At 40.4% G+C, this 27423-nt stretch overlaps 3 protein-coding genes across 8 annotated transcripts; 2 read left to right on the forward strand and 1 right to left on the reverse strand.

Moving 5' to 3' along the window:
- Positions 1 to 364: 364 nt before the first annotated feature.
- Positions 365 to 16044, reverse strand: bag6 (BCL2 associated athanogene 6). Of its 6 annotated transcripts, none has more exons than XM_037785413.1 (25): positions 15887 to 16044; positions 14085 to 14172; positions 13866 to 13983; positions 13133 to 13347; positions 12371 to 12427; positions 12168 to 12290; positions 11872 to 12068; positions 10860 to 10992; positions 10070 to 10270; positions 9764 to 9986; positions 9379 to 9429; positions 8800 to 9146; positions 8642 to 8714; positions 8210 to 8550; positions 7327 to 7585; positions 6776 to 6945; positions 6489 to 6542; positions 5957 to 6065; positions 5626 to 5750; positions 4249 to 4383; positions 3097 to 3162; positions 2774 to 2998; positions 1705 to 1812; positions 1469 to 1615; positions 365 to 919 (listed from the first exon to the last, which is right to left on the reverse strand). In XM_037785413.1, the coding sequence occupies exons 2-25, from the start codon at positions 14163 to 14165 to the stop codon at positions 824 to 826; spliced, it is 3654 nt and encodes a 1217-aa protein (XP_037641341.1). In that variant the 5' UTR covers positions 14166 to 14172; positions 15887 to 16044; the 3' UTR covers positions 365 to 823. The 6 variants fall into 6 exon arrangements, with proteins under 6 accessions (XP_037641341.1, XP_037641340.1, XP_037641344.1 ...); XM_037785412.1 differs by having other exon boundaries at positions 12371 to 12430; XM_037785416.1 differs by having other exon boundaries at positions 9896 to 9986; positions 12371 to 12442.
- A 1509-nt stretch (positions 16045 to 17553) lies between these two features.
- On the forward strand, positions 17554 to 18778 carry glrx3 (glutaredoxin 3). Its single transcript, XM_037785418.1, has one exon. The coding sequence runs from the start codon at positions 17634 to 17636 to the stop codon at positions 18621 to 18623; it is 990 nt and encodes a 329-aa protein (XP_037641346.1). The 5' UTR covers positions 17554 to 17633; the 3' UTR covers positions 18624 to 18778.
- A 2280-nt stretch (positions 18779 to 21058) lies between these two features.
- apom (apolipoprotein M) lies at positions 21059 to 24468 on the forward strand. The gene is made up of 5 exons (XM_037784624.1): positions 21059 to 21062; positions 21259 to 21362; positions 21786 to 21925; positions 23369 to 23439; positions 24353 to 24468. Exons 1-5 carry the CDS (start codon positions 21059 to 21061, stop codon positions 24466 to 24468), a joined length of 435 nt encoding a protein of 144 aa, XP_037640552.1.
- Positions 24469 to 27423: the final 2955 nt, after the last annotated feature.

Below are 27423 nucleotides of genomic sequence, written 5' to 3' on the forward strand. Positions count from 1 at the left end.
AAGACGCAACGGCATTCCTTACACTGTAACATGTCATTTTTTATTATTTTATTTTATTCAGTTTGGGACCGGAGCCATGGTAGTGTTGTGAAAAAAAAGTCATAGTATATTTAAAAAAGTCAGTGTGTGTCATAAAATAGTATAGTATGTCATGAAGCTTTTCATAAATAAGTCATAGTATTGTATGTCATTAAAATTCTGAAATAGGTAAGTATGAGTACTTTTTAATATATTTTGAAACCAATACTTTTGCACTTTTACTTGTAAAGTAGTAAAGTACAAAGTATGTTCTACACTGTGGTATTGCTTTTACTCATGTAAATTTCCACTACACTTTTTCTTGCTCAAAAAGAGTACTCTTGTATTGTATCAAGATTTTTTTATTAAGCTTACTGTACATTCATGTACCAAACAGCATGTTATACTCTTGCGCTTAAGAGTATTAACGGGAAGGCTAAAGTCCACTAAATAATGACAATTCAGGCTCCATATTAACGAAGCAACACAAGGATATGAGGGCAAAATAAGACATACACATGTATCCAAACAGAAGTAAAGTGACCTGATGTAGTCCAAATTAAATCTGATACCTCTTCATAAGGAACATTCTCTCAGCAAAATGTTGGACCAAAATAGACTCAAAGAAATAAATAGGCACTGGGAAAAGTAGTCACATTAGCATGAGGCAATTAGTCAAGTGAGCTGCTAACTGCTTAAAAAGCCATACAGTTTTTTTTTTGGGGAGGGGGGTGGGGGGGGTAAAGCTGCTTTGAGTGGTAGTTAAAGAAGAGAGTGTTGAAGTTTGCTTATCAGTTGAACTTGATTATGAGTCTGATGAAAAGGCTCTGTGTGCGTTGGGGGAATGCTGAGTGTTGAAATCTGGGTCTTCCCTCACTCGTTTCTTGATGTCGGCTTTAACCTGAGAGAGGGAAAAGTTATTATTATCATCATCTTGGTGGGTCGACTTAAGAGGCAGTCATGTGACAACAGCTTTGTTCCCTGATGATTGGCAATAGAGAGCTGAAGTGAGAAAACCTCATTCAAAATCCCACAGACATTTGTATATTATATACGTATATATGTAATTATGGAAGGCTGCAACTAATGACAATGATGACATTATAATTATGGATTATTCTGCCTGTAACTAAAGTGACTTAATCGGTTAGCAAAATAGCTGCTATTATTTTTCCATCAATTAATTGCTTCAGCTCATCAGAAATTTTAAACTCACCTCTGTCGTCACTTTCAAACAATTAGTTTAGATAAACTGATTAAAACAGACTCGTTTATAACCATTGTGTTCTTAAGATACATCTAGCAGTGTAACCGTGTGTCTCAATGGTGAGAAAATGTGATGCTAACCAATACGAATCATGGCCAAAACCATGAAAACAAGAGGACCAAACTGAATTATGTGCAGTGTATCACTGGTTTTTGTTCTAATGTACATGCAAGATTTAATTACCTGTTCTGCATACGCTTCCTTCAGCTCCTGGGTCTCCAGATCGTCTTGTAATCGCTCGGCAGAAGTGATGGGCTTCACTCCTGCTGTCCTGGCTGCTTGACTCACTGCATCAGAGAGGGAGAGGAGGCTTCCACCACTCAGTCCTGTCTGAAAACACACACCCACAGACACCTTGAAGAAGGGGAGGACAAGTGACATTCGTACGTAATAAGTCAAGTTACGACTGATCTGATTACCTTCCTGCGTTTAGCTGGCATGCCGTGCAGATAAGCGTCAGACAGGGGGGGCTGAGCCTTCATCTTCCTCTGGGTCATCATATCACACCTGATGATGGGCACCCATTCCTACAACACATACAGTAAATGAACAGAGAAGAAAGGGGTTATGAGTTAGCAGGGGTATCCTTTAGTTTCACATGTTTTCAAGTCAGTCTTAACCTATTGAACTCTGCAATAGAAATGGTTCGCCAGTGCCTACATTGGTACTTTTGCAGCAGGGGGGAAACAGCATGCAGAGCTGGCATATTTTCTAATATTTTTATCTAACTAGGTGAAATAGGGGTTTATTTTAACCAAACCAGAATTGGGTGATTGTTGGAAAGACTAACCAAAACGGTTCTGGTGAGCAGCCTATGTAGTCAGAAGTGTCTTTACAGTTTGTCGGTGAATATATGCTACAACTCCTCAAGACCCAAGCTAAGTTCCCGTGCTTGTCACCTGCTGATCCGTCCTAGCTGCCCAAACCGCTCTTTGCATATGCGGGCGCGCCTACCCAGTATGCCTTGCAGGAAGACCTGACCCTTCTCTGCCTCTGATTGGCTACTGGTTTCTAAACGCTAAAGTTAGCCTAGCTATGATGCTAACCGGTGCTTCAAATTAGACAGGCCCGGGAGGAGAGCGACTCAGCCACGGCAGCACACATTTGTACATATTTCGTATACTGCTTCATCAAATTTGGTGGCCGGTTGGAAAGATCTCAATGTCCAGTGTGGACACAATTGCAGCAACCAAAAACAGTTTCAATGTACATATGCAACAGTTTTTACCTGACATTTAAAGTACTAGTAACTAAAAATCAGGCTGATAAAGATCCAATGTGTCTTTCTAGGAATAATTACTCTGGATAATTCACAGACAAAGGAAACATTTCCTATAAAAACTGTTGACCGTTTGTTTATCGGATTGTCCAGAGTAATGAATTAAACACTGTAAACGTGAAGCAGGGCAGTGCTGCAAAAAAAAAGCATGTGTAGTCATGAAAACAGAAAGATAAATGTTAAAACAGTAAAACAGTGTGGGCTCTTACAGGAGGAACAGCAGCCGCCCAGGCCTCTGACTCTCGAGCAGACTCCTCACTCCCTCCCTCAGCTCCCGCTGCTGCCATGTCGCCACCTAATGGTGCGGCTCCTCCCGTGGCTCCCAGATCTCCAGGCAACACTCTTGTTTCCCGTGACGACGCCCTTGTGTCGTGTGACACAGACATGGCTTCCTCCGCTGTGGTGGCTGCAGCTGGTGAGAGGGTGTCCCCGATCTTTGGAAGTGGAGAACAACGAAATGAGGGATCTAAAAGGCAGAGCAGTACCTAACACGTCCTGCTGAGTTCATCTGAAAAGGACATTAAAGACACACCATGCTTACCGTTGCACTTTGTGCTCGTTCGGGCTCTTGTGTGCCAGTTGCAGAAGACTGATCTCTCTGTGAAAGAATGTCATTTAATATTTAGTAGCCATTTCAGACGTGCTGTCCAAAGTAACAGGATATGTAACAGCCATCAGATAAGAGGGACGGCTTCTTTATCTGCATGCAACATGTTACATGTGTATTCTGTTCTACAGAAAACAGATACAGTTTTCAAATGTAAAATTCAGAAACAAAATTTCGGGACGTCTTGTAAATGAGGCTTGCAGGTTTGAGTTCCTCCGGCTGCCAACGTGTCCATCCATATTCTGTGAAGAAGCCATAGATATAAGGGCTGGGACGATTCACCTATCTCCTGAATCAATACTATCACGATACTTGGGTGCTGATTCGATATGTATTGCGATTCTACAAGAATTTGGATTCAATATTAGTATTTATTGTGATTTTTGTTCATTTTTATAACACTACACCATGGGAAAAAGTTGAATCAAACATGTCTAAGGACTTTCACTTTGGAAAATATCTAAATTAATAAATTATAATGTTTGATTTTCAGCATGTATGTAGTCTGAGATGTCCTGAAGTCAAATATATCAGTCAAATAAAAGAATAAAGACATTTCCCTCACAAATTAGTGTTATTTTCTTTTTAATTTTTAAGGCACATGTAATGTTTTATACTTTTGATGACGGCTGGCTTGACCGCACAAAACAATACGATAACGTTTCCTGTTCGTGACAGAGTTAGCATGCAGCTTTAGCCATGATGGCTAGCTCTGCTTTTCCTGCAATGTGTGAAACCCAAAGTGTTTCCATACTTTACAGGATGTGTAGTGTTTACCACTTTGGATTTAAAATGTGAGAGGGCAGGTCGTATCCATGTGGAACCTCCGCTGTTTGTCGTTTTGGTTGAAGGACACGCTACATATATGACGTTACGTTACTCAGCCTGCAACAATAAAACCGGTAACTTCCTTCTACCTCTGCATAGACTCAAATGAAGCACATAAATCGATCCCGGCAACAACAACAAAAAAAAAATCGCGATACATAGGTGAATCAATTTTTTCCCCACCTCTAATAGATATTGAGCTAAAATATAAAACAAATGTTAAAGAAATGCATGCGACTGGTCCGTTACCTCTGTGTGAACTATGTAGTTCTGGATCTGCTCCTGTGTGATGGGGATGTGCTCCAGAATCACCTGCAGCCTCATCGTCATCATGCTGGTCATCCAGTTGACCAGGCTGGGGCTGATATCACTGGACATCCTCCGCTGGAACAACAAGAGAACAAAGCTTCTATTTTACAGGTAGAACAGCTGTTTCTACTGTATTTACTTGTTGGATTGTTAAAACTTTTAGTAGCTTTTGTTTTGTCTCCTCATCCCTTATGTGCACAAAACATTTCAAGGACACAGAAGTTGACTGCTGCTGTCTTTTCTGTACTTGAGGCTTGTTCATTTTAAGTCCCTCTGAGTGTTGGTTTAAATCTCTGTCACCTCTACTGAGAATAATAAAGTTCATGACACTTCTGAAATCTTGAGCATCTATCTGTAAGTAAGTTTTAACAACTAATTCACAAGTTCTGACTCACTGGTTGTAAAATCACAAGTGGATTTTTTTCTGCACAAACTTGTCTGTAACACCACATGATTTAAAATGTGAACATAAATTGAATTCTGGAACATGTGAATTAAATGTTGGCTTGTAGTTTTTCAGGGGGGTTTAGAGCGCCAGCATCAGACATTAATGCCTACTGCAAGTAAACATGAGTTTGCATTTGCATAAAGCACTAAACTTGATATCCTTTGCCTAAAGCCAAGTTCACACTACGCGCCTTTCAAAGTCGTCAGATCGCTGTACTGTCCACACTACACAACTTGTGGTCTTGAAATCGGGAGTCTTTACGTCATTGTGGTTTTCACACTAGATCTTTCACCTGGAGGAATCCCCGATGAGAACACACAGGGTAAATGACATGATACCATACACGAGACACATTGCTGATGTTGTCGTTGGCACGTGTTCACAAAATAGTTTCATGTTTCCACCAGTTTCTACAATCGTTTTTACTATTTATCTCTCTCGGTGCAACAACAACTTTGATCCGTGTTGCAAATACAGCACGTACATTAAGTTCCTATTGTAACAAGTGACCCATCCTCCCCCAAGTGTCCCCTGAACCCCTGTCTCATGCTTTCATTGGCTGGAGCTGGTGGCCAGAGTCCCCGACAGGTCCAGATATTTAGCAGGCTAGATATCTGGATTGTGTCCTTGCTCGCGTCTTTGAGCCGTTCACATATGACGCTCGAGCGCCAACGTGTGAGCGGCGGGCCAACGGTGATTTTTGTCGGGGAGCTCCAAAAACTGTCGCGGAGTGGAAAATCAAGACTAAAGTCGTGTGAACTAGGCATTAGATGCCAAATTCAGTTTCATCTGGAGTCCACTGCCTACTGAACAGAAATCAGACTCCAAGCAGAAACAGTGAGTGAAGTAGTGAGAGTTTGTTTACTGACTATTCGGTGGTTGATGACGGCGGTGAGGGCTCTCTGGTCTCCTCTCAGGCAGTGCAGGTTGAGGGCAAGACACTCAAACAATGCCTGGTTGCACATCTGTAGCAGCCGGGGCCCAAATGAGTCATCTGGATAAGAAAAAGATTGACATTAACTAATTAGCAAAAATACAATAATACTTCACCTCACAGAAGTATTCCAGATAAATTATCCAAATATGATTAGCTCTAGTGCTGCAACCTACACTTAAACACAAATAAAGGCTAATCTGGAATCCAAACATCCACACATAAACCAAAACCAATTGATCTATACTGTTCTTCTTAAAGTTTACCCGTGCAACGCAGAATATGTGTGGCAATGTGCATCAGCTGCTGTCTGAAGAAGGACATGTTGGTCTGAGTGACATCAACGCCCTCCAACACTGTGACTGAAGACTCTCTCTGTGGGAGTTAAATAAAGAGGTGTCGTCAATACATTTACGAACTACACAGGTAGCTCAGCATTTCAACAGTTAGCCGGCGATAAAATTTCATCTGTAGAGCTAAAATAGAATGTTTTAATAATTAATCAATTTAATGTATTAAGGGCTGTCCCCGAATTAACATTTTCAGAGTTGGTACTCCAGACCTCGGGAGTCTTAAAGACGTTTCTTCAAAACACCTTACGTACAAATATGAAAAACACATTATTCCCAAGGTTTAGGCACCAAGGACAATTGGCTGTTAAAAAGAAAGTCTAGCGTAAACCCTGGCAGCCGCCCCACACTAATACTCCTTTATCAGTCTACATTAGTCTCATTTAATCATATACTGTTTTATATTTTAGCGATAGTAGAGGTGGATCAAGGATCATCAAGGACTTACAAAGCTCTCACTGATATACTCCTCAAGTTCGTTGACCAGACTGTCAGCTGCAGCCTGAGGGGATGAAAACAGAGAATGACAGCATATAGAGTGGAAGAAGACAGAAATCCACCCGTTATCGGTCAGTTACACAAAAGAATAAAAAAGACAAACCATCAAACATGGGACCAATACTGAAAAGTAAATTAGCTCTATCTACTTGTTGCTATGTTTGAGTATCAAAAAACTGAAATAACAACAATTTAAAGGAAAAAACAATTGTTCTCCAACTGGTGAGTGATACTGACAGCAATGTTCTCCTCGGTGGGCTCTCTGCCGTTGAGGTAGTTCTGGGTGAAGAACTGGGATAGCTGAGGCTGGATGCGGCCAAGGGGCTGGTGCTGGCCATGAAGCAGCATCACCAGGTCTGACATGGTGAATGTCTGGCACACCAACATCAGCAGCTCTCCAAAAAACCCTGGGAAATCACAAAGGAGAGAGAAAAATATTGAAGTCCGGGCAAAGTAAAATCAGAGGTTTGTTTCTGAACACATTATACATCTTGGAAAGTAAGTGCCGAAAATGTGATGTTTTTCTCCTTTTTCGTGTTCAGGAGTTTTTGGGGCAGGAATTTGATTGATTCAGTCCGATAACATTTGGAAAGTATTGAGGAATTGAATTCCCCATTCAAGTTAGCATAGGGCTAAGCCGGAAGCTAGCCTCATTCAAATGAGTCTAGCTTGGATCAATCATTTGGATCAATCATTTTCTGATATGCTCCTTGACTGAACGACCTCATAATCTGTTCCCCTCAGCTGCTGTATTGACAACATAATATACTTGAATGTTTGTTCTTTACCGGTAGGATCCTCAGGACTGATAAAGATGTTGGTTGCCTGGGACAGCCTCTGCATGAACTGGGCAATGCTCTCCGTGTCGTTTTGGGCCTGACCCAGAGAGCCCATCATGGTGCTCAGGACGCCACGGACGATGCCCGTGAACAGCTCAGGGTTGAGGGCTTCGGCTCCAGCAGGGGCGTTGGGCGTGGGGTTGGGCCCTGCGGCAGGAGCAGGAGTGGTACCAGAGGGAGGCGGGGGTGGAGAGAAGATTGGTTGGGCCTAGAAAGGAAATGGAAACGAGGATTTGTTAACGTTACTTTGCTTTACTTGAAATGCAGTGATGTCTTTAAATGGAAAGCACTAAATGTATAGCACAAGTAACTCGCTTACTATCACCCCATCTGCCCTCTAGTGGACCATCAGGAGACATGGTGACGACTTTTGAAATGTGTCTTTACTGGTGCCAACACGACGTATATTAATACATTATATGTTTTTCTACAAATTTCTTTTTTCCCTCTTTAACAAAAGTCTAATTTTTTTGATTGTTAAAAGTTGTCCAAATAGAGGTAGTCGAGTAGGAACTAAATAAAATAAAGCATCAAATTGTCTCCAACAAAAAATTTAATAGTATGCACTCTACTGTATTTGTCAAATGAAATACCTTTATTTATATCCTTATTAGGTCTGACTGTATTTGAACATACTTGTTTCTTGAAAAATCTATTCAAACAATTTCCAAGAATCAAAATTCGATATGACATTTTTACTGATGCATTCCTTTCATATGATCTGTGTGCAGGTAACACGGGACTACAGAAATGATATGCAAATAATAAATATAATAATAATAAAGTGCAATTTACATGCAGTCTATTAAATGCAGTCAAGCCAAACACTGACCTGCTGCATGAATTCACTCACTCCCTGGATGAAGGCTGGGACACCAGATGTGGTGACAGTAATGGAAGGGGCTCCTACAGGGCCCACACCGGCACCACCAGTTACCCCCAGGAGAGAACCCAGGAGCTGGCTGAGGTCTGGGGGCATCTCCTGGGACTGGGGCTCACTGGTGTTGGTCTCAGATTGGCTCGGTGGATTAGTAGTGTTGGCGGTAGGCGGAGGAGTTGGACCCGAGTTGGAGAAAGAAAAGGAGGAGAAACCTGAGGAGGTTTGAGAGGAGGAGGAAAAGGAGGAAGAGGAGGATGTGGACGTAGAGGAGGAGGATGTGACTGTTTGACCAGCTGTAAAAAAAATAAAAAAAATTCATCATAATTACAGAAAAATTAAATAATAAAGTGCAAATCTAAATGACTATATAATTATTTAGCTTACGCATTTGTCCTGGCAGCAAAAGCTGTCCAACCAGTCCACTAATCATCTGGTTGAGAGCAGCAGGGTTGAAAGCCTGTGGAGAAGCATTTTTCAATTAGTCTCAAATGTTGACAATCAGCCTCAAAAACAGGAACCAAATCAGGAAACATTATCCCCACCTGTCCTGGCTGCTGGCCCGGCATGGCAGCCCTCACATTGATGGTGGTTCCCCGAGTGCCAAAGGCTGGCGGGGGCATGTTTGGGGCAAAGGGGGGTCGGGTGAACACAACCCTGGCCTGGGGTTGGGGGCCAGCATGGGGAGGCGGCGGAGGAGCAGTAGGGGTGGTGGTGGGTGTGTTAGGACCCGTGGTGGTGGTTGAGGAGTTGGCTGTGGAGCTGTAGCCAGGAGGGGTGGGCTGAGGTGCGGCTGGTTGGCCAGTGGCGGTGGTGGCGCTAGTAGCTACGGCAGCAGCGTACTGGCTGATCTGTTGCATAAGATTCCGCATAAAGTCAGGGGGGAGGGCACCTGAAGGGGGAAACGGAGAGCAATGAATTAGAATAACTTTATTTCTGTTATCAGCAAAAAATGATTTTCAGGAGTCACAAACAGAAGGCTTCATTTCTGATCCAAATCAATATACAAAGTATTCCATTCATCTTAGCGGTTGCAAGTAGGAAAAAAAGATAAACTGTTTTACATGACTAGACTGTGTTATGGAAAATTGAGTACGCCAAATGTATTATCAACTGTTTTTTACCTGGTTGTCCAGGCATTTGCTGTCCAGCTGCAGCAGGGTTTGCACCTGGGCCTGCACATACACACAACAACACAGAAATAGTTTGAACTCCCTTGTACAATACTGAAGTTACTGCCAGTTTATCACTCCACAAAAGTGCATCTGCAATAACATAGCCATCACTCAACAAACATGGGGGGAATAAAGAGCTTGTAAATCAGATAAGTTTCATTCTTCACATCACTCTGACTGTGGCAGCAGTGCATGTGTGATGCAGTAGTGTGGTATGTGCGATCATGTAACTCCAACGCACTGCCGCCCAGCAACGTGACACACAACTTTGACACAAAGTGACAACACAGCTTTGATGGAGCATTCAATCAGTGGCGGGTAGGGGACAACACACCATCCGTGTTCATCTGCATCATGACCACCGGGACTGCCTGGTGGCTGATCCTGATGACACGGGGGCCAGCCTGTCCCGGTCCAGCCTGCTGATTGGAGGGGGAAGTATGTGGGGAGGAAGTCTGTCCCTGACCTGCCTGCTCCGATTGGCCTGCCGGCTGGGTGGGCGGGGCTTGTCCCTCAGTGCTGTTAGCTGCAACAGTCACTGTGGCACCCAGGTTCATCTGTCGGTGAGGATGCAAGGACAGTCAGTCTGATTACATGAAAGGTTCACATTAATAACTAAAATATGCTTGCATTCACTTACTTGCACTGGAATGTGGTGGTGCACAGCTCCAGGTAGAGTGACTGGGGTGGCATAGTGGGAAAACGGCCGGACCACATGCAGGTGGCGGGGAACCGGGCTCATGAGGTTCAATCGCAGGTCACTGAGGGCCACAAGGGCGTTACCAAGGAGACGGAGACACTCCCATGTTAGGATGAGAGTGCGCTGGTCCTCCTCTCTCTCCTGAGACACAAAAGAAACCATCTTGGGCAACTTCTTATAATGACAATTATATAATCTATACAGGATTTTGAGCATTAAAGGCAAAGTTCAACATTTTGGTGTAATATGCTTATTTGCTTTCTTGACCAGAGTTAGATGAGAAGATTGATACCACTCTTGTGTCTGTTTGGTAAATACAAAGCTACCACCAGCAGCCAGCTAACTTAGCTTAGCACAAAGATTGGAAACAGAGGGAAACCGCTATCCTGGCTCTGTTCAGCGATAACAGAATTCACCTACAAGCACCTCTAAAGCTCACAAATTGACACGTATCTTTGACAGATTAATCCCTACAAAAACTGTGTGAAAATAATAATTTGCTGTTTGACAGGGGTTTATGTATTTTGTTGGTCAGGACTAGTTACAAGTCAACCAGCAGAGACTCAAGGAAGTTACTGTCCAGTAAAGACTGTTGAACGTTTTTTAACAATTGAGGATGTGATCTTGGAATTTTTGAACATGGATATCCTGGCCTCCTAATAAAAAGCATATTTTTCAGAAATAAACTAAAGATCACCAGTTAATTATTACTTGGCTGTTTGAATCTTACTGTATTATTGTTGTATTCTGCGGTGGTGGCTGTCTCCAGGATGGTGTGAGCTCTCTGGATGAAGGGCTGCAGTCTCTCCTCTACCCTCCGCAGCTCAGACAACATCTCCGCCAACTCAGCCGGGCTTGGATGACTTGGGGAAGAAAGGAGGGCAGAGCTGATTACAATCAAACACAACAACTGTTACCAAAACTTCTCAGTGGTCGTGACAGTGACACATAGATAAAGCATCACTATGTATAAGGATAGAAAGATATCATATAGAGAAAAAGATATACAACTGACAGTAGAATACATGAATCCATTTACTAGTTAGTTTCAATGAAACTTTCTAGTATGAGAAGTAGGCTTGCCTCGGTAGTCGGTGTTACACGGTGGTTGGGCACACACCGATTACATTACATACCCACAGATTTCACACAACAGGACGTGAGAGAGTTGACAGACAAGACGATGGTGGAGGATTTGGTGTCGAAGCGAAAAGCAAAAGCGCCTATTTGGCAATATTTCAGATTTAAACCCAATGCATTAAGAGAACCATAAGGTTAATGAGGTAATCGCCCTGAGGAGGACGTTCACAGCCGGTGTGCGTTGTGGAGCAGTGCCAGGTGGAAATCTGCGGCCCTGCAGCGAAAGCTCTACCGGAGATGCCAGACACACAGCCACCCGACGGTAAAGAGCTAAGTAAGTGCGCCAAACATATTGACCGTCATCTTTTCTTGTAAAATGTCCGGTGTAATCAGTAACACCGGCGTTGTCATAAGTTTATTAACCGGTGGGAAAATGTCCTCACCGTCACAACCCAAATGAGAAGAAATGACTCCTGCCGTGGCCCCTATGATCTGCTTTATGTTTGCAAAGTTCAGGAATGATCTGCATTGATTCTCTGCTGAATAATTTCATTTTCTTTTCAAATTTTCCTGACATAAAAAGGTTTCGAGTAAAAGAAACAAAAATCAAAAGTATGTGGCATAAGTAACAGTCTAAGTCACTGGGAGAGAGGATGTCTTACTTGGGTCCAGGTTGGGGTGTTGGTCCCTCAGATTGAGCTGAAGAGGTGGGTGGAGGTGGGGGAGTTCTTGGAGGTGGGGAGGTGTCCATGGGCTGGGCAGAGGGGGAGGGAGTGGAGGTGGTAGATGAAGATGAGGGAGGAGGGGGAGCAGCAGCAGAAGTTGTCTCTGTTTGGGCGGATGAGTCGCTCGGCCGACCCTGAAAAAAAGACACAATGCAGCATGCAAATTTGTTACTGATGAGGTGGTGTTTCTCTGGAGCTTTGCTACTGAAGTAATGTGAATGTTGAGCTCTCACCTCCATCCTGTGGATGACATCATTGATGTCCCTCAGCAGATTCTCAGCCAGCACCAGCCTCAGCCTCGGCTCGCTCTGCACTGGTTGGTCCATATCAATGTGCACATTCACAGACCCATTGCTCTGAAATAGAAAAAGTGAAAAAATTAACAAAACACAGGGTGATGCTATGTGGGATTGTATGTTATCAGCAGGTGTCTTACCCCAGTGCTGGTTGTGACTCTGGCATTCCTTGCATTCTCTCCCATACCAGACACCATCTGCTGAACCGACATCTAAACAAGATGAATAACATAATAACAGCAAAGAAGTAATCTACTATTTTTAACAACACTAAACATGCAAGACAAACCTTCAAACGGTAGTGTTGTTCATGATATGAAACATCTGTGTTACCTCTATCATTTAATTTAACTTATTTTATGTGCGCTCATTTCGTTTCAGCTCAGTGTGGAAGTCTTCACTGTGTTTTGCTGTCATTTACTGGCCAGCTCGTGGCGACCCCGCTTCTCCTCCTCAAACAAGCGTGTGGTGCAAGACTCAACTCATGCATGTGCAGGAGATCAGAGAGAAAGACGTTTGTGTGTTCCGCTCTCAGTACTTTTGTAGCTTCTAACTGAATCTCTGTGGTTAGAAGTTTAGTTTCTCTCCTGTGTCCCTGTTTCTACTTTCAGATATCTGTATGGGTGGGGGAAAAATTGATTAATGTAATTCATATTTGCTCCAATTCTACTAACTGCTGCTTTAAGCTGCTAGTCCCAAGCAGAGATGAGGAGCGGGCTACAGAGGTCTGGTGAACTCACTTCTTTGTAATTCCTCTGGAACCACAAAAGGATTCACACAACTTTTTTTCACACATGCAGTAGTACTCCCCAAAAACTGTAAACAGACTTTGATGTATATAATCAGTGGAATTCCCCTTTAACAGACTGAACAGGCCAAAACAAGTCACAAAGCAAAACTACCTGTATCTGCTGGGGGTCCATGATGTTGACAGGGAGGTTGAAGGTGCCAAGCATTACATAGCTGTTAGCGTTGCGATCATGTGGAGGAACTTGTGATGTTCCCTGAGAGGATGAGGAGGGTCCACTGTCAGTTGAAGTGCCTCCTGACCCTGAGCCAGGCTGGGAGGGCGGCGGGGGCGCCCGCTCCACAAGATGTATCACCTTGCCATCCACATCTGGGACAACAACAGAGATCTACTGTTACATCTGTACACATGTGATGGGGTGTCTTCACACTTTTGTTTTAAGACACAAGAGTTATTCTAACTGTATTTTACATCGCTGAAGGCCATAAAAATGATTGCCAATTACTTTTTCCAGTAATACTATATAAATACTGACTGACACGAGTGAGCTCAAAGCACCTATTTGTTTGAAACTTTATTATATTCGTCATATACAAACAAACACATACATAAAATTTGACCTCTGCATTTAACCCAACCTTAGGAGCAGTGGGCTGCTGTAAAGCGTCCAGGGAGCCACTTGAGGTTACGTGTCTCACTTAAGGACACTTCAACATGCAGACAGTAGAAACCAGGGATCGAATAAATAAATTTGAAAAACATTTTCTATGAAATTGCACTAGTATTATACCCAAAATAAAAAAAACAGGAAGGAGTGCAATAACAAATCTTAAAACAAGATAAAAATCAATTTTTGCATTGCTTTAATTGATCCCTTAATAACTTACTGTAGTCTGCCAGAGTCCTTTCATCCTGTAAGACTCTGCCCTGATAGATCAGCCTCTGTTTGTCCACAGGGATACCCACTGAAGGGGCAATGTGCTCCTTGAACTCTTTCACTGTCAACTACAAAGGGGATGGAACAGACAGATGAGTCAGACTACCTCAAAGGCTGACTGAAAATGAGAATTCACTCCAGAGTTTGCAGAAGAAACTGAAGAATTTACCTGAGCACCAACAGTGTAGGTTCTGCTTTGGGAGTCTAGTGTTTTGACTGTCACCTCTATGTCTGCAGTTTGTTCCTCCATGGTGTTCCTGTATCATCAAATAATGTGTTACAGTAATTATATACCAGCTGATACTGAATTCTTGAGGTTAAGAGTGTAAACATTTCAGCTGATATTCATTTCTTAACTTAAATACCCAACATAAATAACCCTTTTGGACAAAATATGTCTTAAATATTCTGTTTTTAAAGAATTAAGAGCAGGACATTTCACAGTAGAACCAGTGACTAAGTGCATAAAGGCAAATAATAGAACAGCTAGAACAGTCTAGTAAATTCTGAAAATTACATCACTTTACTGTAATGCAGCCTTGAAAACCAGGAAAAGACAACACTTATGCCATTTTACAATATCCAAAATCTAAGACGATATCTAGTCTCATATCACGATATCAAAACAATATCGATATATTGCCCAGCCCTGGTTCAAAACCCCAAAATATTCCCTTTACAAAAATATTTATAGAAGAAAAGCAGCAAATATGAAAAATTGAGACCAGTGAATATTATTAGTAGTTTTGATTAAAAGGTAACGAAAAGCAAATCACACTAACCATTTATCAAAATATTTGTCAATTAATTTTCTGTTGATTGATGGACCATTCGATTGATCACTTAATTGTTTCAGCACTAATCCGATGATTAAGATTAGTCTTGAATTTGCCACAAACTAGCGCTGAGAACTCATCCATTACTTTATAAATTCAGCAACAGAAATTATTCATCAACAAATCTGAAAGTTTAATCTTTCAAGTCACTTTTAAAAGGAAAACTTCCAAACATTTACTGATTCAAGCTTCTTAAGTGTGAGGATTTGCTTCTCTTTATCTCTTTTATATTATTGAAAATGAAATGGCTTTGGGGGTTTTGCGAGCAAAACAAGCAGTCTGAAGAAAACACCTCGGGCTCTGGAAATATTATACAGAGGAAAATAATGAAAATAAGTGTTGTCTCCATTCCTAAAACACAACTTACAATTATCTACAAATAAATTACACCTTCAAAAAGGTCAACCTCACAAATAAACAATCAAATGACTCTGAATCTTTACAAAACTGAGCAATTGTTGCTTTCATAATATCGTTAATAACAACAACAAATATAGCAGTTTTTTAAGGGGATCAAGTAAATATTGATCCCTGCTATGTATACACTTAATTAACCCAAACCCATGGATGTATTATACATTAAGAGGTACAATCAGAGGCTGAGCAGTTAGCTAGTTAGCATCATAATCACCCATCTTAAGTGTCTGTGCAAATATGTCTCTGTCATGTCCTGTTGTTTTTATATTGTTTTATCTGTCTATGTTTTAATTAATTCGTGTAAGGTGTCCTTGGGTGTCCAGAAAGGCGCCACCAAATAAAATGTATTATTATTATTATTATTATTATTATTATTATGTAGTTAAGGATCAACTGTGACGGTTTAAGTTAGCTTAGCTTAGCTACATCCTGCTAGGCCAGTCAACAACACGGGTATATTACGCCTTAGCACTAATTCAACAATGTCAACAGTAACATGTAAACAGTATTTACAGATAACGGCCTCGACTAACCAGCAGGGTTTAGCTTAGCTCACCCTGTTAGCTCAACCAGCTAACTATGCTAACTGAAGGATGCTAAGCTACATGCTAACTAACGGATGCTATGCTACATGCTAAGCTACATGCTAACTAAACTAAACCGTTAAAATAAGCGTTTCTATCTCAGAGACGATGAGATGGTTCGCTGTCGTAAATACCGTGGTGTTGTTGTTCAGTAAAGAGTCGGGTTTATCGAGAGTTTATCCAGAGTCTGCAGCTGTTTCTGATCATCAGATAAACATAAAGAACGACTTCCTGTTAGATTAGCTGTTAGCTCCGCTGCTAGCGACAAGCTACCAGGCTGCACCGGATGTGACGTCAGGGCGAAACTGGATGCGTTAAGATAAGATAAGATGAACCTTTATTAATTATGGAGAGCATTTTATTATTATTGATAATAATAATAATTATTATTATTATTTATTTTATTTTTATTCATTTATTTTTATTTTATTTCTCTCCATTATTCCTGTTGCCTTAAGTAATTAATTAGAAGATTGTGTACTTTCTAGCAGATTCCCCATTGTAATATTTCCATCATATACTCCTGATAGCAATTCCCTTCTTTCTTTGTCATATTTGTTGCACTCTACTGGACTGGAGTGTGGAACAGTAGATGTAGGAATGGCAGGAATAAAAAAATAAAATAAAATAAAATAACAATAAAATTATTGTTTTTATAATGTTTGTATACCTGTACCTCTACTGTGTTTCACTCTGTTTGCTGATGTTGCTGCTTTGACACCTGAATTTCCTTCCGGGGATTAATAAAGCTTCATCTAATCTTATCTTATCATATCTTATTATTTTTTATTTTATTGTTATTTTATTTTTATTTTTTCCTGCCAATCTACTGTTCCACACTCCAGTCCAGTAGAGTGCAACAAATATGACAAAGAAAGAAGGGAATTGCTATCAGGAGTAGATGATGGAAATATTACATTGGGGAAATCTGCTAGAAAGTACACAATCTTCTAATTAATTACTTAAGGGCAACAGGAATAATGGAGAGAAATAAAATAAAAATAAATGAATAAAAATACAATAAAAATAAAATAAATAATAATAATTATTATTATTATTATTAATAATAATAATAAAATTCTCTCCATTATTCCTGTTGCCCTTAAGTAATTAATTAGAAGATTGTGTACTTTCTAGCACATTCCCCATTGCAATATTACATCATCTAGTCCTGATAGCAATTCCCTTCTATTATTATTATTATTAATTTTTATTTATTGTTATTGTATTTTTATTTATTTATATTTATATTTATATTTATATTTATATTTATTTTATTTTATTTTTTTCCTGCCAATCTACTGTTCCACACTCCAGTCCAGTAGAGTGCAACAAATATGACAAAGAAAGAAGGGAATTGCTATCAGGAGTATATGATGGAAATATTACATTGGGGGAATCTGCTAGAAAGTACACAATCTTCTAATTAATTACTTAAGGGCAACAGGAATAATGGAGAGAAATAAAATAAAAATAAATTAATAAAAATACAATAAAATAAAATAAATAATAATAATTATTATTATTATTAATAATAATAATAAGATTCTCTCCATTATTCCTGTTGCCCTTAAGTAATTAATTAGAAGATTGTGTACTTTCTAGCACATTCCCCATTGCAATATTACATCATCTACTCCTGATAGCAATTCCCTTCTATTATTATTATTATTATTAATAATAATAATAATTATTATTATTATTAATAATTTTATTTATTTTTATTGTATTTTTATTTATTTATATTTATATTTATTTTATTTTATATTTTTCCTGCCAACCTACTGCTCCACTCCTCCAGTCCAGTAGGTGCAGTAATGCACCTATAAGCTGGTTTGCTCAACCTAACAAAAAACACCGAAGAAGAACAGTAAAAGAAAAATGGCGAATCTCGTGAAGGCGACAACAAATCAGCAGTTTGAAGACTTCCTAACCAAAGCTGGAAAATGCCTGACTGTGGTCCACTTCCAGGCGGAGTGGGCTCCTCAGTGCGTCCAGATGAACGAGGTCATGTCCGAGCTGGCCAAGCAGCACGCGAGCACCACGTTCATCCAGCTGGAGGCGGAAGCGCTGCCGGAGGTCTCTGAGAAGTACGACATCGCCTCTGTTCCCACTTTCCTCTTCTTCAAGGGAGGCGAGAAGGTGGACCGCATGGACGGAGCCCATGCACCTGAACTGACCAAGAAGGTGCAGCGTTTGGAGGTCACAGGTAGTCCAGGTGGAGCTGCAGAAAGCACCAAAACCTCCACCACAGACCTGAACCAGAAGCTGAAGAAGCTGATCAACGCTGCTCCTTGCATGCTCTTCATGAAGGGCTCCTCTCAAGAGCCTCGCTGTGGCTTCAGCAAGCAGTTAGTGGCTCTGTTAAAGGAGCACAACATCCAGTTCAGCAGCTTCGACATCCTGTCCGATGAAGAGGTCCGACAGGGCCTGAAGATCTACTCCAACTGGCCCACATACCCTCAGCTGTATGCCAATGGAGAGCTGGTGGGAGGAGTGGACATAGTGAAGGAGCTGGCTGAGTCTGGAGAGCTGGAGAACACCTGCCCTAAGGCTGTGACCTTGGAGCATCGTCTGAAGGTCATCATCCACCAGAGTCCGGTGATGCTGTTCATGAAGGGCGACAAGGAGACTGCGAGATGTGGCTTCAGCAGGCAGACACTGGAGATCTTGAATGCAGCCGGGGTGGATTATGACACCTTTGATATCCTGCAGGATGAAGAGGTGCGTCAGGGGCTCAAGACCTATTCCAACTGGCCAACCTACCCACAGCTTTACGTGAAAGGAGACCTGATCGGAGGGTTGGACATACTCAAGGAGCTGAAGGAGAGTGGAGACCTGGTGTCAGTGCTGAAGGGGGAGTCGTCGTAATGTAGATTTTGCCAATACCACCAGAGAGGAGCCAACAAGAAGCCACTGCACCATGCCCAGATCGGCCCTGTGTCACTGATGTCACATTAACCAGAGGGCCAGGAAAGAATTTATAAAGAGAAACATTAGATTGAATGATCAAATTGTTTTACATATATAACCAAACTGTTGTAGCATTCGGATTCGGTCCATGTTCTACTTAAAGGGACTATTTGTAACTTTCAGAAATGCTTGTTAACAGCGACACCTGTGGCCGTTAAGTAAACAAAAGTCAGCGTCGGGCTCGCGCTTGCTCGACCAAGTTTTGGTCGGAGGCGATAACGTTACTCGCTGCGGAGCCCCGTCACTTCACAAGACACGAGAAACCTCTGTTGGTCTGGAGGAGCTGCAGCAGTTATTTCTGCACAAACATCCACTGAACATTCACTAGATATTCTCAGAGCTAAACTAACTCTTCTGCAGTGTGGAGTGAGCGCGCGTTCACGTCTAGAGGTGGAGCGAGACAGCGAGAACGCATACGCGAGCGCGCATATGCGAGTGCGTTTGTGCATGTGTCCCGACCCGGTACATTTATACGCTTAAAAAGTTACAAACAGTCCCTTTTAAAAGTCAAAAATGGAAAAAGCAGTTAATGAGAATTGACTTTTGTTTTTTTCTTAGAAATTCTTGAAAATACATCTTAAAAAATGTGTTAAAGTGAAATCCCTTGTTGGGGTAACATCTGTCCTTCCAGTATTCACAGCCTCACACTTAAGAACAGGTTTATATATAAATAGATCAGTTTTATTTACCCAGCCTCTGACGTTTCATCCCATCCTGTCCACGCCTTCTTCACCTGAAAGACAGAAAAACTGTGTTTATCTACATCCAATAATCACTCTGGTTTAAATGCTTAGGACTAAGTCTAGATGGCACTTCATTGGTATTTTGTTCATCAATGACGTTATGATTAAACAATTATTAAAAACTTAAGATTTGGTGTTGTTTTTGGTGCTACTTCCATTAACTGTGAAATATCACTTTGTAGAATCCATGGGCAACCAAACAAATATCATATTGAAAAACGATAATACAACAAGGCCTTTAATATGTAGGTGGGAAAGTTGTTTGATTGCATGTTGTTGTGTCTCTGTAACCATAAGTGCAGCACAGCCACAATTCTTAGCTGTAGTTCACCCATTAAATTCAAAGTTTGCAAACTGGTGATTAACAACAAGGAGTGAACAAAGTAAAAGGCACACACATAACAAAAAATGCTTTCTTATGGAACAGCTCTGCAAACTACAGCCACAAAAATATAAGCTTCACAAAGGTAGTAATTATCTGCACATCATACTGTAGTGTGCATGTCAGGAGGGAAAAATGTTTTCCTGCTCTCCTCATTTTAGTAAAATATTTACAATTAAGTGTGCAGCAGCAGGACCTAGAATTAATCCTTTACATGGAGGAACAGATTGCAATTAAACAAATCTAAATATGATTTTACACTGCATCATATGCAAGATCTGTATCTGTAATGTGGATTTCCATCAAGATAACATTTGCAGATGTGATTCATTTGGGTAAAATTCTATCGCCTTGACGTGTGAAGATCAGTGGGGTTTCATGTAGGAAGCCCTTGACATCAAAATGACTGTTTTCTGGAGAAGTGTTTACAGGTGTAACGTGTGCACACAAGCTTGTTTGTGGAGGTACATGTCAAATTCAAACATAACTGGACCTCAGACCATAAAATCACCACATGATAACATGTTAGAGCTGAAACAGTTACTCAGACAGCAACTACTTTTTTATAATTGAGTCATTATTTAATGCTTTTTAAGCAAAAATATAATAGTTTCAGGTCATCCTATGTGAATAATTGCTGTTTTTTTTCTAGTTTTCTAAAATATTAAACTAAATATCTTTGGACTTTTTGCTCGGACATAACCAGCAACTTGAGTATGTCAACGTGGGCTGTCTGAAATTGAGATTTTTCATACTTTTCCAACATTTTATGGACCAAAAGATTGAATGATTGAAAATTGAATGATTAACAGAGAAAATAACCAACATATTTTGTCAGCAATTGTTTCTCTAAAACACAAAAAAGACAGACAAATAATAATATAGGATGATTAAAAAGTACAGTTAGCTTCAAATGAGTAGTAAATGATTCCTAGTAGATGTATATGTTGACGGAGTGTGTGGGACTTCTTCAGTCGGGACAGACCAAACTCAAACTAATTAGCAATTCTCTGTTTTTTAAGCATTTCATAAATGGCTCATGAGGTTGTAGCATGTTTTTTTACCTGCCAATAATAAGACACATTCTATAATTAACTGTTGCTTTGTTGGAGTAATTTAAAGGAAACCACCACCTCCTACATGATGACTCAGAAGGCCTCATGAAGACAGCTTTTATGTGAGTTTCTCCTTTGAGCGGATTTCGGAGCATGAGTAAAGCTTGCTGTGTCAAAGAATGATTCATTTTGGTATAAATGTGTTTATCCTAAAGCTAGAGGGACAGAGACACACAATATTTAACCCGTTATTCAGCTCTTTTAAAGATGAAGGGTATTGCAGCCATACATGTTAATAATTTACACACACCCACCCTCTTTTAAATACATTCCTGTGCCCTGAGGACCAACAGACATTCTGATCAGGTTCATAGGTTTATATGGGTTACTGTATCAGGTTTTTGTTCCCTGTACAGTTCCTGAGCAGTTGTATGCCAACACTGTCGACCATCAGCAGGTGAGAAACAAAACATTTGGATTTTCTGTTAACTCACATACCGCAACTTATTATGACGGAGTACAAACATTTGACTATTTCTGTCCCCAGCACTTTGTTTTGGATTACTTTCCACGTATGTTTATGACACATTTTGTAATTTGTGAATGCATTTGAGCTCATTTTAATGTTAGTCTTAATATATACCCCGTGGTTAAGTGTGTCATGGGAATTGAGTAATGCACCGGCATTTCTGCATTACTGCAGATAAAGGGAGATTTACAGAGAGAAGATGTGGCCACAAAGACGCTCTTTCCACCCCCTCTGTTCTTTCCATAAGTGGTCTTTCTCTGTGGGCTTATATCTTAAAATAGGTTTTGTTCCTGCACCGTTACTGCAACCCCACGCTGTCATGCCACCTCTCTGTGTCTCCGTCTCTTTTAGCATCTGGGGAAATGGTACTTTAAAGCAGCAGCCAGTCCCAGAGACGTTGACATCCACAAGTTCAAAGAACTGGACAACCTGTGGTTCACCATGGAAGAGCCAGTCAATGACACACTGCTGCTGACCGGACATATTCACATGTGAGGCAGCAAATACTTGCAAATACACACAAACGCACACACGCACGCACGCACACATGCACGCACGCACGTACGCACACACAACATGAAAGTCTGAACAAGAAGGTGTTTCTTAACACACATCATGTGATGATAATGAGGTCAATGGATCATTCTCCAAAGCTAGTATGAGATGAAGCAAGAATATTATAATGTGCAAAAATATTGAGGGTTTGACATGATATTCATGGCAATAACTGATCTGAAATGCAGTTTTTAAGTGAATCACTACATAGCAGTTGGTAATAAGAAGAAATTTTAAGAAATTTGTTCCTGAGATATTACAAGAATGGGACAGACGTGAGGTTACAGTGACCTTTGATCACCAAAATCTAATCAGTTCATCCTTGAATCCAAGTGGACGTTTGTGCCAAATTTGAAGAAATTCCCTCCAGGCGTCCCTGAGATATCGCAATCACGAGAATGGTCCATACAGAAGGATTGACAACCCGAAAACGTAAGGTCTCTCACCATGGCTGTTGCCGGCGTGGAGGCATAACAAAATGTTGAAGTCTGGATTGGGTCATAATTTATTCATTTACAATATCCAGTTGTGGAAGAACTACTCAGATAAGTACAATTACCATTACCACTATGTAAAAAATACCCCATTATAAGTAAGTAAAATTAGAGAAGTATTTTCAGATAAATAAAGTATCAAAAGTGAAATATCTCTACAACAAAGATGACGCATTTCAAGCTTCGCCGATGGTTTGAAATGGTATACACTTCCTGTCTCCTAAGCCCGCGTGGTCATGGCGTGATTATATTTGCATAATGTATTTATATTTTCTTTTGCTATCATTACACATAACAAATATATTTAGCATTACGTAATTAGTTAGATAGGGCGTTCGCGAACGTTAGTTGCCAGATCTCATAAATGTGACTCTCAGTGCACCGTCTCCTTTCTGAAATATCTCTGGTAAAAGTAATCATTCTGCAGAAAATAATTTAAAAGAAACTTGTAAATATACCTGTCAAATGCAGTGGAGTAACAAGTACAATATTTCCCTCTGAATTGTAGTGGAAATAAAGAAAGTAAGTAAGAACCTTAAACTTGTACTTAATGTACTTAGTAACGTTCCTCCACTGACAACACTAATCTGAGCTCTGTCCAAACCAATCACAGTGAGTTTTAGTTCTATAACAAGGTTACACGTGTGAAACTGCTTTACAGCTGGTTTAAAACGAGACAGAAACAACTAAAAAAAACCCAGATCATAAATAGACAGAATTAAGGAAGTGAAGTTGAGAGAGTGTAAAAGGTGTTAATGAATGTTTCAAAAAGGAAAGTCTTGATGTCATGTTTATCTTATTGTGTCATATATATATATATATATATATGATATAATGAAATATAACACTGCTTCATGCTAAATGTGTATTTATCTTTTCAAATAGAGGAGATAACTGCATGAAAGAGACCTGGACCTATCGTATACGTCCTGAGAGGGATGATGTGGAACTGGAAGGTAACTACAGTACCACCTGCATTTAGAGATGAATAGGTACGGGTGTCTGGATGCCAACTGGGTTTTTTTTTGCAGATGGGAATTTTGTACCAGTGTTAAAATAAATGCAACAACTTCACCCAAAACATCACAGGGATTCAGTAATTTTCCCAGACTTTTATTCTTAGCAGGGTGGGGAAAACCCCTGAGCGTTAAAAACATCTCTAATGCTAAAAATCACTACCAAAATTTCTGGTGGGTGGATTTTTGGCTTTTCAGGCATGCACCTGAATAAATTCAATTCACAAAAACATCACATCAATATAGCTCTAAACTTGTCAAGTCTAATTCTTCTGTGCTCACTACTCTCATGTAGAACAAGTAGTGTGTGATTGGACACAAAACTACAACATGCCAAATATTATTTCCAAAATTTACAGTTTTTATGGTTATGAGCCTAGAGTACAAAATGTTCTTCCAACAGGTGGATATCAACAGGACAGAGAGAGAGAGTACCTCATTCAGCTACAAAAATTACAACAATGAGCTGTTTCCCTTTTCCAGTCTTTGTGCTAAACTAAGCGAACCGGCCTCTGACTGTCGCGTTATTTAACCAACAGATATGAAAGTGGTATCCATCTTCTCATCTAATTCTGTGAAAGTATTTATTCATTTAAAAGTGTTTCTTTTAAGACAGAACCTCAACATCTGGTAATAAAACAAGCTCCACCTTAAGTTCTTAATAGAGTGCTCACGGGATGACAAAATTATATTTTTGTAGGCCAACCCATAAGTTAGAATCGCACGGTTTCCCTCGACAAAAAGCCAACGGGATTTTTCCACTTGGTTTTGGATTATTGCAGAAAATAAGTGTGGTTGTAAATCAAACTGTCTACTGCACCAACACATGAAACTTCTTTGCCTCTCACCGTAGCCCGCCAGAGTGACGTCGACTCTGAGGTGGTGACAACATTTCTGAAAAACCCGGCTTGTTATAATGTGTTGACAAGTGTCATATCACCTCAAGAGAAAGGTTTGTCGTTTAAATAACTGAAGGAAATAAAAGATGATGCTTGTGTATCTCAAAAATGTTTCTTGAATCTAACAATCATATTTCCATTTACAGAGTTTTGCACCTAAATATTAACATTGAGGTAGGCATGAATATTACATTTTACTTACATTGTCATTTTAATGATTTTTTTATACTTTACTTGCGGATTGAAATAACAGGCTCTTGTGTTCTACGCAATTTCTTACAGGATGTTCCTGGAGCCATGGATGTCCTGGATGACAATACAATTATTTCACTGTGTGGCAGTGAAACAAATAAAGTAAAAATACAAACCTTCCTTCAGGAAATGTGTTATTTTATTCACCTTTTACAATAGACTTAGAATGAGTACCAACATTTTTTCACAAAACCAAATGACATCATAACAAAACAGTTAGTTGTGGTGCCAAAAAATATAATGCTACGCTGAAAAGTGAAGTCAGCATGATGTTGTTGTAATTGTTTGTTCATCAACTCATTATACCTGTCACTTTCGATCTAAAGAACAAGAGGTGATATACAGTAGCTTGAGTTGAGAAAAGAAAAACACCTTTTTTGGGGGAGGATCCGCCCACAACCACCGAGCAGAAGCCCGGGGAATTCCCATGATGCCGCTGAACTGAAATACCTGTTCACATAACTTGAATGAAGGCTGCCCAGATTCTGCTGTTTTTTACACTGATTATACACTCAGTTTGCCGGAGTTTGATCACAAATGCCAAGAAAAATATTGGTTCATTAGGACTTAAATATTTTTTTTGCTACTTCAAATTTATATTATTTATGTCATTTGTAGGGATGTCACGAGAACCGAAAATTTAAAAAAAGTGACGGTACTCTTTTTCTACAGTACCGTACGATGCCTGTAATGGTCATTGGTAGGGATGTGACAGTGAGGAAAATTTTCTCACCAGCTAATAAACTTGTGACAACACCGGTGTTATCGATTACCCCGGACATTTTACAAGAAAGATTACGGTCAACATGTGCAGAGCGCTGACTCTGATCTGTACCGTCGGGTGGCGGTGTGTCTGGCCTCTCTGGTAGCGCTTAGAGGCTACATGCCTCTGTTTTTTGTAATGTTCAAATGTTTTTAATAAAAGAGTGCGTGTTGAATTACATGGGATTTATTGTTGTTGTTTTCTTTTTTGTTACCGTGGTATTGAATTGGTATCGAAAATCATGGAAATTCACAGGTATTGGTATTGACTCCTAGATTTCTGGTATCGTGACATCCCTAGTTTTTTGTACACAGTTCAGGACTTTGTTGTTATCCTCACCCAGTTTCTAGTCAGTTTTACCTGGAAAGATTTCTCTCCAGGAAGTGACGAGTAAAAACGTTTCGAAACTTAGCAACGGCAAATTACTCAGCATAAACAGAAGGATGCTAGCAGCTATATGTTTTGGTTTTTATGCTCTTGTTATCACAGCAACCTCTAATCTCTTCCACATTCCTTCTTTGTAACTCACCTTCCCTCGAAGCCAAAACAAAAGAAAGCATGGTTGTTAAATCAACTTTCTGCTTTCTGCTAAGAGATGTGACACATCTCTTAGCAACACACATATTTTTGAAATTGGCCAGGATGGTGGAAATGCATAGGGATATGAAAACATAATGAAGTACAGAAATACAGGAAACAGAAGTTGAATTCCCCTCATCAGATTTCTCACGCTGGTTTCCCTTTATTGGTCTTTGCTTGCTTGCCTAGTTGACCAGTGTGCCATATGATCCTTAATCACAACTCCCAACTCAGCGGCTACCTGTGCCACTAACTGGAACTTGCTCCGCTGACCAACCCCATTGTTCGTTCCCCTCTAACACACTGACAGGAGGCCGGTGTAGCTATCAGAGTAAAAGAAAAAGTACAGGCGGATTGATTAAAACTGACTCAATTTTGGCTTGTGAAAGCACCCTTAATGAACCCTTCCTATGTTCCTATCAAAGTTTTTTAAAAACTTTAATTGTTGCATTTTTAATAATAAGTATTTAATGTTAGAGAACAACGTGGTGTACTGGAGCTTTGAGGCGGCAGTAGTTCAAGTCCTCGTACTGAGTACCAAATACTGAGTGTGAACTGGTTGCTGGAGAGATGCCAGTTTGCCTCTCGGGCACTGCCAAGGTGCCCTTGAGCAAGGCACCAAACCCCCAACTGCTCGGGGCGCCTATCAGGGGCAGCCCCCCCATCTCTCTCAGTAACGCATGTATACATAGATCCTGTTTGTGCATGTGTGTGTGTGTCGTGTATATAACAGAGAGAGAAACAAAATGAATTTCCCCTCGGAGATTAATAAAGTGCCTTCTTCTTCTTCTTTCTGTTCCTTTTATGGTTCTCATAATAAAGCATGTCTCAATGTAAGGGACCACAAAATTTGAGCTGTAAACAGTTCTAAACAGAGTGACATAATATTGTTGCTGGGCAGAGTTGCACTTTGACATGATGACTAATAACCTTAAATGAAAGACCAACTAGGGGTTTCTATATGATGAGTCTCGGGACAAACAGTTCTATATTTCTGACCACAATGACCTTATGTGCTCATTTTGTGTCAAATCTGAATAAAAAACAGAGCTTAGTTTGGTGTCCATTCATACACATTGACCTATTGCATCTAGTGGGAAATTATGTTGAGACATTTGAGAAGAAGAACCTGTGTTTTCATCAAGCATTTTACCATTACAGGTAAGATGTACAGGAGACAACCGTTTGTTGTTTTGAGTGGGGACAGCACCCAACAGCCCACACCCAGCCCACTTGTCTGTTATGTTGTGCTTGTAGGTGTGCGTGTGTTTGACAGAGACAAGGTGGGAAAGAGTTGGTGGCATTTACATAATCCCGGAGAACATAGACTGGTTAGTTGGGGATGTCCCAGTGAGAATGAAACCAAAAAGTGAAATGGAAATTGACCCTTTCACTCTCTGGCAGTGTTTTCAAAAAAACAACTGCAACTTT

This window comes from Sebastes umbrosus, chromosome 11 (assembly GCF_015220745.1).
Source record: "Sebastes umbrosus isolate fSebUmb1 chromosome 11, fSebUmb1.pri, whole genome shotgun sequence".
In the NCBI taxonomy this organism is placed as follows: domain Eukaryota; kingdom Metazoa; phylum Chordata; class Actinopteri; order Perciformes; family Sebastidae; genus Sebastes; species Sebastes umbrosus.